This window comes from Sapajus apella, unplaced genomic scaffold (genome assembly GCF_009761245.1).
Source record: "Sapajus apella isolate SASKATOON/1434 unplaced genomic scaffold, GSC_monkey_1.0 scaffold350, whole genome shotgun sequence".
NCBI classification, from domain to species: domain Eukaryota; kingdom Metazoa; phylum Chordata; class Mammalia; order Primates; family Cebidae; genus Sapajus; species Sapajus apella.
The window spans coordinates 1-17,718 of NW_022437290.1; the positions used below are offsets into that span (position 1 = coordinate 1).

Consider the following 17,718-nt stretch of genomic DNA (forward strand, 5'->3'; position numbering starts at 1 on the left):
CCACCCAGCCCCTCCTCCACCCACCCACCCAGCCCCTCCTCCACCCAGGCCTGGGGCCATCGGCGCATGCGCGGTGAGGCTCGCGGCCGAGTGCGGCACTGGGCGGGAGCCGCCATGGCAGCCGAGCGCAAGACAAAGTTGTCCAAGAATCTGCTACACGTGAAGTTTATGCAAAGGGGACTGGACTCAGAAACCAAGAAACAACTGGAAGAGGAAGAAAAGAAAATAATTAGTGAAGAGCACTGGTACTTGGATTTGCCAGAGCTTAAAGAGAAAGAGAGTTTCATAATAGAAGAGCAGAGTTTCTTATTATGTGAAGATCTTCTCTATGGAAGAATGTCATTCAGAGGATTTCATCCTGAGGTGGAGAAATTGATGCTTCATATGAATGCTAAGCACAAAGCAGAAGAAGTTGAAGATGAAACAGTGAAGCTCGATGTGTCAGATGAAGAGATGGCTAGAAGATATGAGACCTTGGTGGGGACATTGGGAAAAAGTTTGCCAGAAAGAGAGACCATGCTAATTATGAAGAAGATGAAAATGGAGACATACAACCGATTAAAGCAAAGAAGATGTTCTTAACGCCCCAGGATTAAGATAGATGCCTTAAGCCATGGCCCACGGGTGCTTCATGGACGTCAGCGGCGGATCTGGAGCTCATCCCAATGGTGTCTCTGTAGTTATTAATACTGTAATGTTTACTTTGTAAAGAGATGTATCATTTTAGAAACATCCTGTTTTTGAAACAGATGTTGATGGTTGTTGTACATCCTTGGCTTAATGGTGTTCATTCAGAGTGGATCTTTAGCTCCCTGATTTCAAATGTACATTGTTAGAGGGCTCCTTCCTGAAGAGTTTTTTTACCTCTGGTTTCTCTTAATACAGTTCTCCAGTCACTGACCTTGAAGTGACTCATGTAAACTAATGCCAAAGTTTAAATTGCCCTTTATTATATTTATCAAGAATACACATGCCTCTCCGGCCTTAAGTATTCACATGCTACCAGGTCATTGTCAGTTTATGGTATTATGTTGCTTTATTTAAAGGATTGAATTAATAGAAAAAATTGTTCTGTAATAAAAATCTACTTTGACATTAAAAAAAAAAAAGAAAGAAAGAAAGTGAGTCATGTGGGGAGACGATGCTGAGATCTGTGTCCAGCTCAAGAAAAGTTCTTTACTGTTTTTTCATTTCAGATCATGGCTAAAGGAGGCATAGTCAGATCTGGAACCCACACTCTGCCTGTGGAGTCAGGAGACAGTGAGTATCCTCAGGTTCATCTCTCCTTGCTTCCCTAACACATCCTTACCCTTCCTTAGTGACAGTTCACCAATGGGGAAATCATTTCTATCACCTCTTCACAATAAGGAGGACACACACGAAAATACTCTTCTTGTGACTCTTTGGCATCTTAAAATTCGACACTCAACAGATAAATTTTGTTTTCTACTCTGTATCAGTCACTCTGCTAAAGGATACTATTTTTTTCATTTTAGTTTGTTTCTTCTAACAGTAAAATAAAAATCTTTTTAAAATCTAAGCTTATTTCTATTCATCTCCACCCCTAATAAAATGTACATTGATTATGTTAATATTGCAGAGAAGAACAGAGTAATTATCATGGGAAATGAGAAGGAAGAAAGGTGCTAGATTTTTTTTTTTTTCTGTGCCAGGCCATGAGTACTTTATACATGAAATTGGATTCCCTTCAAGAATAAAATGGGGACTAAGGAACCAAGATTATTTTCCATTCTAAGTCAAATAATGTAAAGGTTAAACCACTGAAAAGAGAACCCATGAACATTTTTGTAATTAAGCTAAACTAAGGCAAACATTTTATCAACTTTCACTGCACCCCTGAGCTAAACTTAATAACCGTTAGGATTTGCTTCTTGCCTAATATTTTCTCTTTTTGTGTTTTCTCTTCCTGCTAAGCTGGAAAAATAAAATATCCATTTTTAATTTTTATTTTTCAATTTTGAAAATTGAAACAATTTTGAGAAGGTTGAAATATAGAAGTTATTAATCAGTACTCAAATAATTAATAATTATTTTAATTAAGCATTAAAGACTGCTGCCAGTTTTGAATATTGGTTTTTCCCACTGCTAGTGTAGAGACATTTAGATATGGAGACTGGACCCCAATGTGTAGGTTGTTCCCCCTCAATTCTTGTTGAATAATTTTCTTCTAATACTGCTATATGTATCACGTTCACAGCAATAATCGAAGGTTTTAAAATATTTATTATTTTCTTTTCTAATATTTCAACTTGAATTTTCTTCATAAAAGGAAGAGCCTGTGTAAAAATCTCTATATAGTAAAATGAGGAATAGTTATTTAATTATTTACTTTGTGAAGATGCCACATTTTAGTGAAAGTAACTGAGTCAATTAGAAAAAATTTCTCTATATAGCTAATTACATCAATTGTTTCATCAAAAAACAATGTTAACCACATATTTTAATACTTATTAATTACTGATTTACTTTCCACAGAATTATCAAAAGCCCTTACACCTCTAAGATACTAGAAAGAATTTTGTTCACAATTTGCCTAAATTCAAATTTTTAAAACTTTTCAAATTGTCCAAGTTGAGCTTCCTCATATTGTTTTCTTTTTACACTATTCTTCACACTATCCAAATTATTATTCCTAAACTATTTGTCTGTTTAATTTTCAGAATTCAGATTTTAAATAATGAAGCCTTCTCAAATTTTACTATTTATTTTTATTTTATTTTTTAATCTTTTATTTTAGGTTTGAAGGACACATGTGCAGGTTTGTTATATAGGTAAACTCATGTCACAGGGATTGTTGTTCAGATTGTTTCATTACCCAGTTCTAAGCCTAGTACTCGGCAGTTATTTTGTCTGATATTCTTCCTCCACCCACCCTCCGCCCTCCAGTAGGTGTCAGTGTCTTCTGCTCTCCCTCCTCCCACCTTCCACCCTCAGATAGGCCCCACTGTGTGTTGTTCTCCTCTTTGTAGCCTTATGTTCTCATCATTTAGCTCCCACTTATAACTGAGAATGTGCAGTATTTGGTTTTCTGTTCCTGCATTATTTTGCTGACAGTAATAGCTTCTAGCTCCATCTATGTTCCTGCAAAGGACATGATAGTGTACATTTTTATGGCTGCATAGTTCCATGGTGTATATGTACCACATTTTTTTTTATCCAGTCTTCCACTGATGGGCATTTATGTTGATTCCATGTCTTTGCTATTGTGAATCGAGTTGCAATGAACATAAGTGTGCATGTGTCTTTATGACAGAACAATTTCTGTTCTTTGGGAATATACCCAGTACTGAAATTCTTGACTCGAATCATAGTTCTGTTTTTAGCTCTTCGAGGAATTGACACACTGCTTTCCACAATGGCTGAACTAATTTACATTCCCACCAGCAGTGTATAAGCATTCCCTTTTCTCCACAACCTTGCCAATATCTGTTATTTTTTGACTTTTAATGATAGCCATTCTGACTGATGTGAGATGATATCTCATTGTGGTTTTGATTTGCATTTCTCTAATATTCAGTTGTATTTAGCTTTTTTCATTTGCTTGTTGGCCACATGTATATCTTCTTTTGAAAAGTGTTTATTCATGTCGTTTGCCCACTTTTTAATGTGGTGGTTTGTTTTTTCCTTGTAAATTTGTTTAAATTTCATAGATGGTGGATACTAGACCTTTATTGGATGCACAGTTTGCAACAGTTTTCTCTCATTCTCTAAGTTGTCTGTTTACTCTATAGTTTCTTTTGCTGTGCAAAAGAAGCTGGTTAGGTTAATTAGATATCATTTGTCAATTTCTGCTTTTGTTGCAATTGCTTTACGCCTTTTCTTCATGAAATCTTTTCACTTCCTATGTCCCGAATGGTATTGTCTAGGTTGTCTTCCAGAGTTTGTATACTTATTGGGTTTACATTTCAGTCTTTAACCCATCTTGAGTTGATTTTTGTATATTGTATAGGGAAGGGGTCCAGTTTCAGTCTTCTGTCTATGGCTAGCCAGTTATCTCAGCACCATTTATTGAATAGGGAGTCCTTTCCTTGTGTTTGTCAGCTTTCTTGAAGATCAGATGGTTGTAGGTGTGCAGTATTATTTCCGGTCTCTGTATTCTGTCCCATTGATCTGTGTGTCTGTTTTTGTACCAGTACCATGCTGTTTTGGTAACTGTAGCCCTTTAGGTTAGTTGGAAGTTGAGTAGCATGGTGCATCCTCCTTTGTTCTTTTTGCTTAGGATTGCCTAGGCTATTTGATCTTTTTCTTAGTTCCATACGAATTTAAAAATAGTTTTTTCTAGGTCTGTGAAGGACGCCATTGGTCATTTGATAGGAATAGCGTTGAATCTATAAGTTGCTTTGGGCAATATGACCACTTCATGATACTTATTCTTCCTATCCATGAGCGTGGAATATTTTTCCATTTGTTTGTGTCATCTCTGATTTCTTTGAGCAGTGTTTTATAATTCTCATTGTAGAGAGCTTTTGCCTCCCTGGTTAGCTGTATTTCTAAGTATTTTATTCTTTTTGTGACAATTGTGAATGGAATTGCATTCCTGATTTGGCTATTGGCTTGGCTGTTGTTGGTACAGGAATGCTAGTAATTTTTGTACAAAGGAGTTTTTTGGCCAAGACTATAGAGTTTTCTAGATATAGAATCATGTCATCTACAAACACAGATAGTTTGACTTCATTTCTTCCTATTTGGATGCCCTTTATTTCTTTGTCTTGACTGATTGTTCTGGCCAGGACTTCCAATACTGTGTTGAATAGGAATGGTGAAAGAGGACATCCTTGTCTTGTGCCAATTTTTAAGGAGAATGCTTCCAGCTTTTGCCCATTCAGTATGATGTTGACTATGAGTTTGTCGTAGATGGCGCTTATTATTTTGAGGTATGTTCTTTCAATATCCAGTTTATTGGGAGTTTTTAACATGAAGAGGTGTTGAATTTTACTGAAATCCTTTTCTGCATCTGTTGAAGTAACCATCAGTTTTTGTCTGTAGTTCTGTTTCTATGATGAATCACCTGTATTGATCTGCATATTTTGAATAACCTTGCGTCCCAGGGTTGAAGTCTACTTGATCATGGTGGATAAGCTTTTTGAAGTGTTGCCGTATTTGGTTTGCAAACATTTTGTTGAGGATTTTGCATCAGTGTTCATCAAGGATATTTGGTCAGACTATTTTTTATGTGAATCCCACTTCTCCTCATTGTGGGGAACCCCACAACCCAGGACTCCAAACACCACCGCCCCACCCCCATCAGGATTTTCAGGCTGGTAGCAACTCAGCATTTCCCTGAGACAGAACTCAAAGAAGGAGAGGCTGGCTGCCATTTTTTCTGTCTTGCAACCTCCATTGCTGTAACTTTCAGGCTCTGAACAGCAAGTAGGGATTAGGGTGTGGCATGGATTCCCTGCACAGCACAGCTGATGCACTAGTTCTTTTAGTTGAGATGTAGGTTGTTAATTTGAGATCTTTCTAACTTTTTGATGTGAATGCTTAGTGCTATAAGTTTCCCTCTTAACACTGCCTTAGCTGTGTCCCAGAAATCCTGGTATATTGTATCTTTTTTCTTGTTAGTTTCAAAGAACTTCCTGATTTCTGCCTAAATTTTATTATTTGCCCAAACCTCATGCAGGAGCAGGTTGTTTAATTTCTATGTAATTGTATGATTTTGAGAGATTTTCTTCATATTGAATTCCATTTTAATCATATGGTGGTCCAAGAGTGTGGATTGTATGATTTCATTTTTCTTAATTTGCTGAGGATTGTTTTATGTCTGATTGTGTGATTGATTTTAGAATAGTGCCATGTGCAGTTGAGAAGAATGTACTTGTTGTTGTTTTGGGGTGGATAGTTCTGTAGATGTCTATCAGATCCATTTTGATCCAGTGCTGACCTCAGATTCTAAATGTCTTTGTTAATTTTCTGCCACGATGATTTGTCTAATACTGTCAGTGGAATGTGGAAATTTCTCAATATTATTGTGTGGGAGTCTAAGTCTCTTTGAAGGTCTCTAAGAACTTATTTTATGAATCTGGGAGCTCCTGTGTTGGGTGCGTATAGATTTTGTCTAGTTAGGTCTTCTTGTTGAATGAAACCCTTTACCATTATGCAATTCCCTTCTTTGTCTTTTTGCGTGTGTGTGTGTGCTTTCTTGGTTTAAAGTCTGTTTTGTCTGAAATTAGTCTTGCAATCCCTGCTTTTCTCTAATTTCCATTTGCTTGGCAGGTGTTTCTCCTTCCTTTTATCTTGAGCCTATGGGTGTCATTGCATGTGAGATGGGTCTCTTAAAGACAGCTACCACTGGGTCTTGCTTCTTCCTCCAGCTTGCCACTGTGCCTCTTGAGGCATTTAGTCTGCTTACATTTGAGGTTAATATTGAGATGTGTGAATTTGAAACTGTCATCACGTTGTTAGCTGTCTGTCAACTTGTGTAGTTGCTCTATAGTGTCACTGGTCTGTGTACTTCTGCGTGTTTTTGTAGTGGCTGGTAATAGTCTCTCCGTTTTATATTTAGTGCCTCTTTCTAGAGCCCTTGTTAGATGGGTCTGGTGGTAACAAATTCCTTCAACATTTGCTTGTCTGAGAAGGATCTTATTTCTCCTTCACTTATGAGGTTTAGTTTGGCCAGATATGAAATTCTTGGTTGAAATTTGTTTTCTTTAAGAATATTGGCTGGGCACAGTGGCTCATGCCTGTAATCCCAGCACTTTGGGTGGTTGAGGTAGGCAGATCATGAGGTCAGGAGATGGAAACCATCCTGGCCAACATGATGAAACCATGTCTCTACCAATAATACAAAAATTAACTGGATGTGGTGGTGTGCGCCTGTACTCCCAGCTACTCAGGGGGCTGAGGGAGAAGAACCACTTGAACCCAGGAGGTAGAAGTTACAGTGAGACGAGATCTTGCCACAGCACTCCAGCCTGGTGACAGAGTGAGACTCTGTCTCAAAAAAAAAAAAAAAAAAAAGGCTCCCAATCTTTTATGACTTGTAAGGTGTCTGCTAAGAGCCCCACTGTTAATCTGATGAGCTTCCCTTTGTAGGTGATTTGTTCTTTCTCTCTGGCTGCCTTTAACACTTTTTTTTCTTTCATTTCAACCTTAGTGAATGTGATGATTATGTGTCTTAGGGATGACCTTCTTGTGAAGTATATTTTGGGGTTCTCTGTATTTTCTGAATTCAAATTTGGTCTCTCTAGTTAGAAGGGGAAGTTTTCATGGATTATATCCTAAAATATGTTTTCCAAGTTGCTTTCATCCTGCTCATTTCTTTCAGGGATGCCAAGGAGTTGCAGATTTAGTCTTTTTACATACATAATCCAATATTTCTCAATCAGAGGTTTTGTGCATTCCTTTTCATTCTTTTTTCTTTATTCTTCTCTGATTGTTGTATTTCAGAAAGTCAATCTTGTAGCTGGTTTTGCACTGGCAGCCCCAGTGCAGGGGCAGAGTCCTGGCAGGGGTGGGGTTGGTGGACTTAGTGCCTGAGATTCTTTCAACAGCTTGATATATTCTGCTGTTAATGCTTGTGATTGCATTATGAAATTCGTAGAATGTTGTTCAGCTCTATCAGGTTGGTTATATTCCTTTCTATACTGATAATCGTGTCTGTCAGCTCCTGCATCATTTTATTGTGATTCTTTAGCTTCTTCGATTGGGTTTCAACATTCTCCTGACTCTCAATAATCTTCATTCCTATCCACATTCTGAATGATATTTCTGTCATTTCAGCCATCTCAGCCCAGTTAAGAACCCTTGCTGGAGAACTGGTGTGATCGTTTGGAGGAAAGAAGATGCTCTGGCTTTTTGAGTTGTCAGAGTTCTTGTGCTCGTTCTTTCTCATCTTTGTGAGCTGATGTTTCTTCTGTCTTAGAAATTGCTGTTGTTGGCCGGGTACAGTGGCCCATGCCTGTAATCCCTGCACTTTGGGAGGTTGAGGTGGGCAGATCATGTGCGGTCGGGAGTTCAAGACCAACCTGACCAACATGGAGAAACCCTGTCTCTACTAAAAATACAAAATTAGCCGGGCATGGTGGTTCCTGCCTGTAATCCCAGCTACTTGGGAGCCTGAGGCAGGAGAATCACGGAGGCAGAGGTTGTGGTGAGCCGAAATTGGACCACTGCACTCCAGCCTGGGCGACAGAACAAAACTCTGTCTTTAAAAAAAAAAAGAAAAAAGAAATTGCTGTTGTTTCCATTTTTTCCTCTTATCTTATGTGATGACCTTTGGGGTTTGATTGTGGTATAAGGTGGGTTCGGTTAACTGACTTTGTTACCAGAAGGTTCATGGGCAGTAGGGACCCGGAGGGGCAAGGCTTAGCTCAGGGTCCCTGGATTGCATGCTGTCACTCTGGGAAACTGGCATCTGGCTCCGACTTTGTTCTCTGGCTCCTCAAGGTTAGGAACCTGCTGCACTGAAGGGGCCAAGGTACTCCCAGACCACTGATCACAGTACTCCCATGGGTGATGTCAGCCAAAGCACTTTGCAGGACAGTGGCAGAGGGTTCAATCGTCATTCACATGTAACAGCAGCAGAGGCAGTGGCAGAGCGGTGGAGTACACACTCATCAGCTACGGCAGGGTGCTAGCAGGTGCCAGGTTGCTGGCCTTTGTGCAGGCATTCACAGCAGTGGTCATGGTAATATGGCTCAGGGGATTGGGGGATCCCCACCAGCAACTGTGCATGCATTTGCATTGACGGTGGTGTTAGCATGGGGGTGGGGCGCTGATGGGTGCAGGACTGTATGAATCTTTTGTGTGCATTCACACTGGCAGCAGTGTCTGCACGTGGCTAGGGGTGGGTCTGTGCATTTTGTGCCTAGTTTTGCACTGGCACCCCCGGGGCAGGGGCAGAGTCCTGGCAGGGGTGGGGTTGGTGGATTTAGTGCCTGCCAATGCTCTGACGTCGGTGGCAGTGTGATGGGATAGGGAGCGATGGAGTGTACTCAGGCTGCCAGCAGTGGCAAGGCAGGGTGCATGCACACACGTGTGCTGGGAAATTGCATTATTAAAAGCTTTAATTTCCTACCACTATTCTTTGCAATAAAGTCCCATATTTTGTTTTGCTGTTTTTATGACATTTCAATCTACCCCACCTTCCATGTTGAACTCAAGACACAATGATAGAAGGGCTTCCTTCCTTTTAGAAAAGGAACTTATTTCCTTTTTGATGTTTGAGCTAAATCTTGATCTGTCCAACTCAACAGAAATATGAATGGCATGACACAGCCTTAATGATATTTTAAACTTCCTTTCTTCTCAAACTTAGAGTTTTGAAGTATAAATACATAGTGATATAAAATAATAAGTAATGTTAGGCTAACATAAAATTTACATAAAGTTAGAAAAATTCCATATTCTACATAGAGTTAAAACAGTTTTTAATTGAGAACCACCCATCTCAGGGCTTTAATATCATCATTTTTAAAAAGGAAATTGTGTCCATGCACAGTGGCTGCTGCCTGTAATTGCAGCACTTTGGGAGAGTTGCTTGAACTCAAGAGTTTAGGACCAGCCTGGGATACATAGCAAGACTCTATCTCTACAAAAATACATAAAAAATTAGCCAAACATGGTGTTGTGCACCTGTAATCCCAGCTACTGGGGAGGCTGAGGCAGTACAATCACGTGAACCCAGAAGTTCGAGGCTGCAGTGAGCTATGATTGCACCACTGCATTCCAGCCTGGGCAACAGAGCAAGACCCTGTCTCCAAAAAATTGCATTTATTTAATGCGTACTACATAACATTATGGGACACATATAGATAGTAAAATGGCTACCATAGTGATGCAAAGTAACATGGCCGTCATTTGTGTTTGTGCTTGTGGCAAGAAGAGCTAAAATGTACTCACTTAGCAGAAATCTAAAATATACTACCGTTTTATTAACTACAGTCTTCATGTTGTGTATTAGATAGCTATCCTTGTTCATCCTGATATTATATTACACTTTGTAAAATATTTCTGAGGATATTAGACTTAGTTCTTAACACATATAGTCAAGAAAAAATAATCATAGTTCTTCTACAGTTATGATTGTCCTTGTCCTACATTACTATTTTGAGTTTCAACAATGTCTAGAGACTGTTATCGTACGTATTGTCTAACTTCACCAAGAATAAGTTACTGGAAAACAACTTAGAAACACAGACATTTAAAGCAATATAGCTGAGAATCTGGGAGAGGAGGGATGTAGAGGAAAGGAAGACGTGGAACCAACACCAGATGGTATCTGTCTTCTCTTTATGTACCAACATCCCAGAACCTTTGCTGTCCGTAAGTCTCTCGTGGTTGTATAATTACCATTATTCAACTAAATGTGGGCCATCTACTCAAGTCACCAGTGGACTGTTCAGAAAATGGAACTTTTGTTGTTACCCTTTTGTAACTACCTGATGGCCCTTTAGCCTGCTTTAAAATGTAATGTATTTTCTGAAGTGTTTTCTGGTACCATTTAATACTTCCAGTAGAAATATACTAATGTACTTATAAGAGTTTAACACTGCAATGAAAACTCTAAAACTTAAATATTCTTTTAGGAAGTTCAACTAGTATGAACTTTTTTTTTTTTTACATACAGTGCTTTTTAAAAGTCATATATTATAAAATAAACTCATTATATCTTACAAATTATACCTCTATATTTAAATTGAGAATCACCCCTAGTCTGAAATGTAAATAAAATATTGTCACATAGATATGCATAAAATTTGGAGCTACTGATATTTAATTGATTAAGGCAACAGTTAAGTGGAATATCAGATTTAAAAAATGTGAGTGAAAAGAACTTTGTTAACTTATGCTACAAGTGAAGTTCTGAAGGGATACATTGGCCTACTAATTTCACCACATAACTAAATACACATGAAGAGACTAAGCCATTGAATGAATGGACACAGTCCAAACTGGGTAAGACCAAGGAACAGCGTCCTGACTTATCACCATCCTGTCTCACTCTCTCCATGTTCCAGTGAAAGGCAGTTTTGTCTTATCGTTCCCTGTGGAGTCAGACATTGCTCCCATTGCACGAATGTTCACCTTTGCCATTTTACCAGATGGAGAAGTTGTTGGAGACTCTGAAAAATTTGAGATTGAAAACTGTCTAGCCAACAGGGTGAGTGATTTAACGTAAAATTCAAAGAACACAAATAAATGATACTGTAATCTAGATACTGCCATCTATTTCACCCCAGAGAAAACTGAGTTCAGAAAAGTAAAATGGGCTGCCCAACAGTTCCCAACAAGTTTATGTAAGACCCACATTTCTAGGCATCTAGTACAGCACTTTTTCCATTACACAAAGCTGCTACCAAATAAAATACAGTCAGTGTTGTGTTCATGATGGTCTCCTCTGCTGATTCAATTGTGTGAGAATGTAAAATGCTAAGACTCAAAAGTTCCCAAATCCTGAAGAAAAAGTACAAATACCTAGAATTACCTTGTTATGTATCAGAGATAAAGATGGCCAATGGGGTGCGGTGACTCACGCCTGTAATCCCAGCACTTTGGGAAGCTGAGGCGGGTGGATCATGAGGTCAGGAGTTCAAGACAACTCTGGCCAAAATGGAGAAGCCCTGTCTCTACTAAAAATACAAAAAAGAGCTGGGTGTGGTGGCATGCACCTGTAATCCCAGCTACTCAGGAGGCTAAGGCAGGAGAATTGCTTGAACCCGGGGGGCAGAGGTTGCAATGTGCCAAGATCATGCCATTGCACTCCGGCCTGGGTGACAGAGCAAGGCTCCATCACAAAACAAAACAAAACAAAACAAAACAAAAGATGGCCATCTAAAAGTTAAACAAGGTGTCTATCCTTATTCTGCTTCGGTTGTCTCCGTAGGACAAGACTAAGCTACTAAGAAGCCTTTGCAATATAGTGAAGGAAAGATGTAAAACAGATTTCTGACTGAAATTAACAACACAGTCATATCAACTGAATATAAGGATGACTTAGGGAATGCAGGTGACTGCAAGATCACAGAAGTGGGGAAAACACTGGTTGACTTTTCCTTCATTTTCCACAGGTGGACTTGAGCTTCAGCCCAGCACAAAGTCTCCCAGCCTCACACACCCATCTGCGAGTGGCAGCTGCTCCGCAGTCGCTCTGTGCCCTTCGCGCTGTGGACCAAAGTGTGCTGCTCATGAAGCCTGAGGCTGAACTCTCCACGTCCTCAGTGAGTTTTCAGCAGCCTCAGGGACCAGGAAGGGCCATTCCAGGGGCTTAGAGCAAGAAGTCTCTGTTGAGAGTAAAATGTAGCCGTAAAAATACTTACCGTTTGTCTAGTCCCTGATAGTTTCGTAGGTTTTCTTGCTTAGTCTGCCCAACATTCTGGAGAGTATTAGTCCCAGTTTAAGATGAGAAAGTGAATTCAGAATAGTTGAGAGATTTGTTCAAGACTGAGTGACATAAGCTGAGATGTGATTCTGAAACTCTGCCTGCAAGTTTTGATTCCTTCTATGACACAACTTCTATTTCTATAAAGAATCAAATCCCAACCTCAGTAATTAATGTCTTACAATAAGTAATCTTAATGAAACTATATTTTGTTAAGATTCCACACTTATGTGATAGTCATGTTTAAAACAGTGAGTAAATGAATGTGTTGCCAAAGTATTAGGTAATTTGGACCCTGTCTCAGGGAATCACTTTTGGTCACTGGAGTATCTAAGCTTGTTATAAAATTAATACCTGCAAACATAAGGGAAGTTATGTACCTTTTAACACATCTTACTATTGATGTCTCGAGAGTTGTTGGGGTCTGTGAAAGTGATAATAAGTGATTTGAAAATTATTTTCTATTTTTTAAAAAAAGACCTTCTACACCTTTGTTAGTAATCTTGATTCACAGACTAAAATTTTAATTCTCTGCTATTTATTACAGTTATATTAATTCATGGGGGTAACATTTAGCATGTCATCATGACTTATTTATTTTATTATTTCAAGCTTACTACGTGTTGGATCTGTTGTAGAAGCTGAGGAAACAGAGGGAAACATACCACAGTCCTTGTCCTTATAGAGGGTCAATTAAACAAAGGCTATAGATGACTCAGCAAAATAAAAGGTGAACATTGGTTATTAATTGCCATTTGGAGAAAATACTATCTAATATGGGATTTTTGAAGAACAATTATCAGAAGGAAGGGAATAGCTCAGAACCTACTTGTCTAACCTATTTAAAACTAGATTACTCATATTTGAAATTTTTTAACATAATACAAGAAAAAATGAGGTTGTTATGATTTGATCATTGACAAAAAGTTATGAGAAATTTTATAGCTTTAACTGCCTCATGAATCATCAATTAAAAGAGTCAATCAACTTATCTGTTTGGTAGGTATTATTGATTTTCAATGTTGGTTGACAAATTAGAAATATGAAAGTTTCTTTTGTTTGTTCTAGTTTCTACTTCATGTCCATGAAAATTTTAAACTCTGACACAGGCTTGGCATGGTAGTTCATGCCTGTAATCCCACCACTTTGGGAGGCTGAGGAGTGTGAATCACAAGGTAAAGAATTCAAGACCACACTGACCAAGATGGTGAAACCCGTCTCTACTAAAAATACAAAAATAGCCTGCTACAGAGGCAGGTGCCTGTAATCCCAGCTACTCAGGAGGCTGAGACAGGAGAATCGCTGGAACCTGGGTGGCAGAGGTTGCAGTGAGCCGAGATAGCACCATTGCACTCCAGCCTGGGCAATAAAGTGAGACACCCATCTCAAAAATAATATCAATAATAATAATAATAATAACTGTGAGATAACTATAGCTGAGACCCTGTCCTATTTTTACTTATCAAAATTAACATTCTTGAGGTTGGAGCATACCTGCTAGTGCCCCCTTATCTACAGGGGTATGTCCCAAGACCTCCCGTGGATATCTGAAACTGTGGATAGCACTGAACCCAATGCCATCAACCAGAACACGTTTCTGTTCCTGTCTTCCACCCACAAATTTAATGCCTTTTCCATCTTAACAAAGCACTTATTGCCTGCTGTAGCCATAATTTTTGTAGTTTGAGATGTGACAGCAAAACTAACATGAATTTCTTTTTCCTTCTTCACAATTACGTGGATAGAAGATTCGTTCTTGCCATAGATCTTAGCAACCTCAGCATACATTTTCTTTTCTTTCCTTATCAAGTGGAGAACTTTCACCTTTTCTCATAAAGGAAGTACTTTCCGGCTTCTCTTCCACTTCTGAATTGCCAGCATCAGTACTCTGGTCCAATGGGGCCATTATAAAGTAAAATAAGGGTGACTCGATACTGTGGCACTGTGATACTGTGACGGTCAATCTTATAACTGAAGAGACTAGGTGACTAAAGGGCAGGGAGTGACTACAGTGTGGATCCACCGGAAAAAGGGAGAATTCACATCCTGAGCAGGATGAAGCAGGATGGTGGGAGATTTCATCATGCTGCTCAGAATGGCAGAAATTTAAAACTTATGAATTGTTTATTTCTGAATTTTCCGTTTAGTATTTTTGGATCACAGTTGACCACAGATCATGGATATCTTGGAAACCAAAACCGTAGATCGGGGGGACTCCTATAATCAAAGTTTTTCTCAATCTTGATTTGTATTTTATTAATAGGTCAAAATATCTCCTCGTAGGATAATAACTATTATACCAGACACAATGACTATGTTTCTGTATTTTAGTTAAACAACTTCAAGAAGTTAATCGGAAACAAGAAAACTTTCTGAGTGCTTTGTTTGGAAACATGCCTGATATTTTTACCCTCCGTAATGACGACAGTCTATTCTAAGCTATTAATTTCAGCATGGAGTAAAGGAGTTTAGTTTGCCTCTCAACAGTTCACGTCCGTCTTATTCTGTTTAGTCATATACATTTAATAGTCGCTTCAGTAAGGCTGGTAAGCTTTGAATGTTGTGAAGGCGGGAAGGAATTATGAACATATCTGGAGATTTTAGATGATAAAGTTATAAAAACCTTTAAGCTTGGTTGCTTTGAATAACAACAGAAATCATTAGTTCACCCAATATAAATAATACATGTTCATTTACATACCTGTTTAATCCTACTCAAAAACAAATGTAAAGAAAGTAGAAAGGGTTTTGTGTTAGCTGTCCATTGCTGCTTAACAATTTTCTTCAAAACCTAATGGCTTAAAACAATCAACATTTCTTATCACATGCAGCTTCTGTGAGTCAGGAATTCAGAGCAGCTTAGCCAGGTGGGTCCAGCTTGTCATCTGCAGTGACTGTGATTAGCATGGTGGCCAGAGCTGCAGTCACCTGCCAGCTTGACAGCTTGGAAGATCTGCTTCCAAGACAGGTTTCTCGAACACTATCGTCAGGAGGCCTCAGTTCCTCATCACACAGACGTCCTAGCGCTGCCGGTGTCCTGATTTTCTCCAGAGCATGTGACCCAAGAGAGCTAATGTGCTAAAGTTGTAATATCTTCTGTGACCTAGGCTTGAAAGTCATGTCTCCTCACTTCCACAATATCCCATTGGCTATAGTGGTCTACCTTACTCATTGTGGCACAAATAATGTTAGGGCATGAATACCAGGAGGCAGAGATTGTTGTGGGCAATTTTGGAAGCTGTCTCCACAGCCTGATCTCTGACCTCCAGAAATTTATGAGCTCCCATATGTAAAATATACTCGATCCTCTCTCTGAGGTCCCTAAAATTCTCATTGTAAAATAGTAACAGCTCACAGGCTAAATATCATTTAAATTAGGTCAAAGTACAGATAATGCCCCTCAGATATGATTCCTCAGGTACAATATGTCTAGATACAAAGGCATTGAACTAATGTGTACTCAAGTTATTTGGCCTTACGCACTCAACGTACAGTGGTAGAACTGGTATAGAACAATCACCATTGACATTCCTGTTCAAAAAGGGGGAAGCCAGAGGCCCTCAAGGGTTACTGGTCCATAGTTACTCTGAGATCAAGCCAGACAAATGGAAGTTCTCTGATTCAGACTCAATCTTACATCAGTCCACGGATAAATATTCAGGCCTCTGGCCCTGCCCTGTAGATTCTTGATTCTGTTGAGTCATCTTTTTTCAATAAAAAGTACCCTGCGTTTGCAATTGCATAGACATTGGTCTACCCAATATATATAATATAAGTTCACTTATGTACCTATGTGATTCCTTTATTTTTATTTCGAATATGGACTACATTTTATTTATTTATTTATTCAACTTTTATTTTAACTTCAGAGGTACAACAAATACATCTGGGTATTAAGCCAAGCATCTATTAGCTATTCTTCTTGATGCTCTCCCTCCCCACACCCTGCCCTCCAACAGGCCCTGGTTAAGTGTTGTTCTCCCCATGTGTTCTCATCATTCAGCTCCCACTGATAAGTGAGAACATGCAGTGTTTGGTTTTCTGTTCCTGTGTTAGCTTTCTGGGGATAATGGTTTTCAGCTCTATCCATGTCCCTGCAAAGGACATGAACTCATTCCTTTTTGTGGCTGCATAGTATTTCATTGTGTATATGTACCACATTTTCTTTATTTAGTCTACCACTGATGGGTATTTAGAGAGATTCCGTGTCTTTGCTATCATGAATAGTGCTGCAGTGAACATATGCATGCATGTATCTTTACAACAGAATGATTTATATTCCTTTGGGTATACACCCAGTAATGTGATTGCTGAGTCAAATGGTATTTTCACCTCTAGGTCTTTGAAGAATTACCACACTTTCTTCTGCAATGGATGAACTAATTTATACTCCAACCAACATTAAAAAAGCATTCCTTTTTCTTCACAACCTCACCAGAATCTGTTGTTTTTTGACTTTTTAATAGCAGCCATTCTGATTGGTGTGAGATGGTATCTCATTGTGGTTTTGATTCATGTTTCTCTGAGAAATTAAAGAAATAATTATGCTGAGGGTTTTTTCATACATTTGTTGGCTGTATTATGTCTTATTTTGAGAAGTGTCTGTTCGTGTCCTTTGCCAACTTTTAGATGAGATCTTATTTCTTGTAAATTTGTTTAAGTTCCTTGTAGACTCTGGATATTAGGCCTTTCTCAGGTTAACAGATTGCGAAAATTTGCTCTCATTCTTTAAGCTGTCTGTTCACTCTGATGATAGTTTCTTTTGCTGCGCAGAGCTCTTTAATTAGATCCCATTTGTAAATTTTTGCTTTTGTTTCAGTTGCTTTTGGCATTTTCACCATGAAATCTTTGCCGGTGCCTATCTCCTGTATAGCATTGCCTGGATTTTCTTCCAGGGTCTTTATAGTTTTGGGTTTCACATTTAAGTCTTTAATACATCTTGAGTTAATTTTTGTATATGGCGTAATGAAGGGGTCGTGTTTCAATTTCCTGCGTATGGCTAGCCAGCACTCCCAGCACCATATATTAAATAGGGAATCCTTTCCCCATTGCTTGGTTTTGTCAAGTTTGTCAATGATCAGATGGCTGTAGGTTTGTGGTTTTATTTCTGAGTTCTCTATTCTGTACCACTGGTGTATGCGACTGTTCTTTTACCAGTATCATCCTGTTTTGGTTACTGTAGCCTTGTAGTAGAGTTTGAAGTTAGGTAACATGATGCTTCTAGCTTTGTTCTTCTTGCTTAGAATTGTCTTGGCTATTCAGGCTCATTTTGGTTCGATGTGAATTTTAAAATAGACTTTTCTAATTTTGTGAAGAATGTTAATGGTAGTTTAATGAAAATAGCATTGAATCTAAAGATACTTTAGGCTGCATGG

The 17,718-nt window shown here is 38.8% G+C and overlaps 1 protein-coding gene and 1 pseudogene across 3 annotated transcripts in view; both read left to right on the plus strand.

The window, feature by feature from the left end:
• Window positions 1–44: 44 nt before the first annotated feature.
• On the plus strand, window positions 45–1,002 carry LOC116545727 (annotated as a pseudogene). Its single transcript, XR_004266420.1, has one exon. The product of XR_004266420.1 is annotated as an M-phase phosphoprotein 6 pseudogene (transcript).
• LOC116545725 (pregnancy zone protein) overlaps window positions 787–17,718 on the plus strand; it is a 51,049-nt gene continuing 34,117 nt past the window's right edge. The window contains exons 1-3 of one of the 2 annotated variants that reach the window (XM_032272230.1): window positions 787–1,260; window positions 10,983–11,125; window positions 12,033–12,182. In XM_032272230.1, coding sequence (XP_032128121.1) covers window positions 1,200–1,260; window positions 10,983–11,125; window positions 12,033–12,182 — 354 coding nt within the window. In that variant the 5' untranslated portion in view covers window positions 787–1,199. The remainder of the gene's footprint in view (window positions 1,261–10,982; window positions 11,126–12,032; window positions 12,183–17,718) is intronic. The other variant, XM_032272231.1, reaches the window with a different exon arrangement.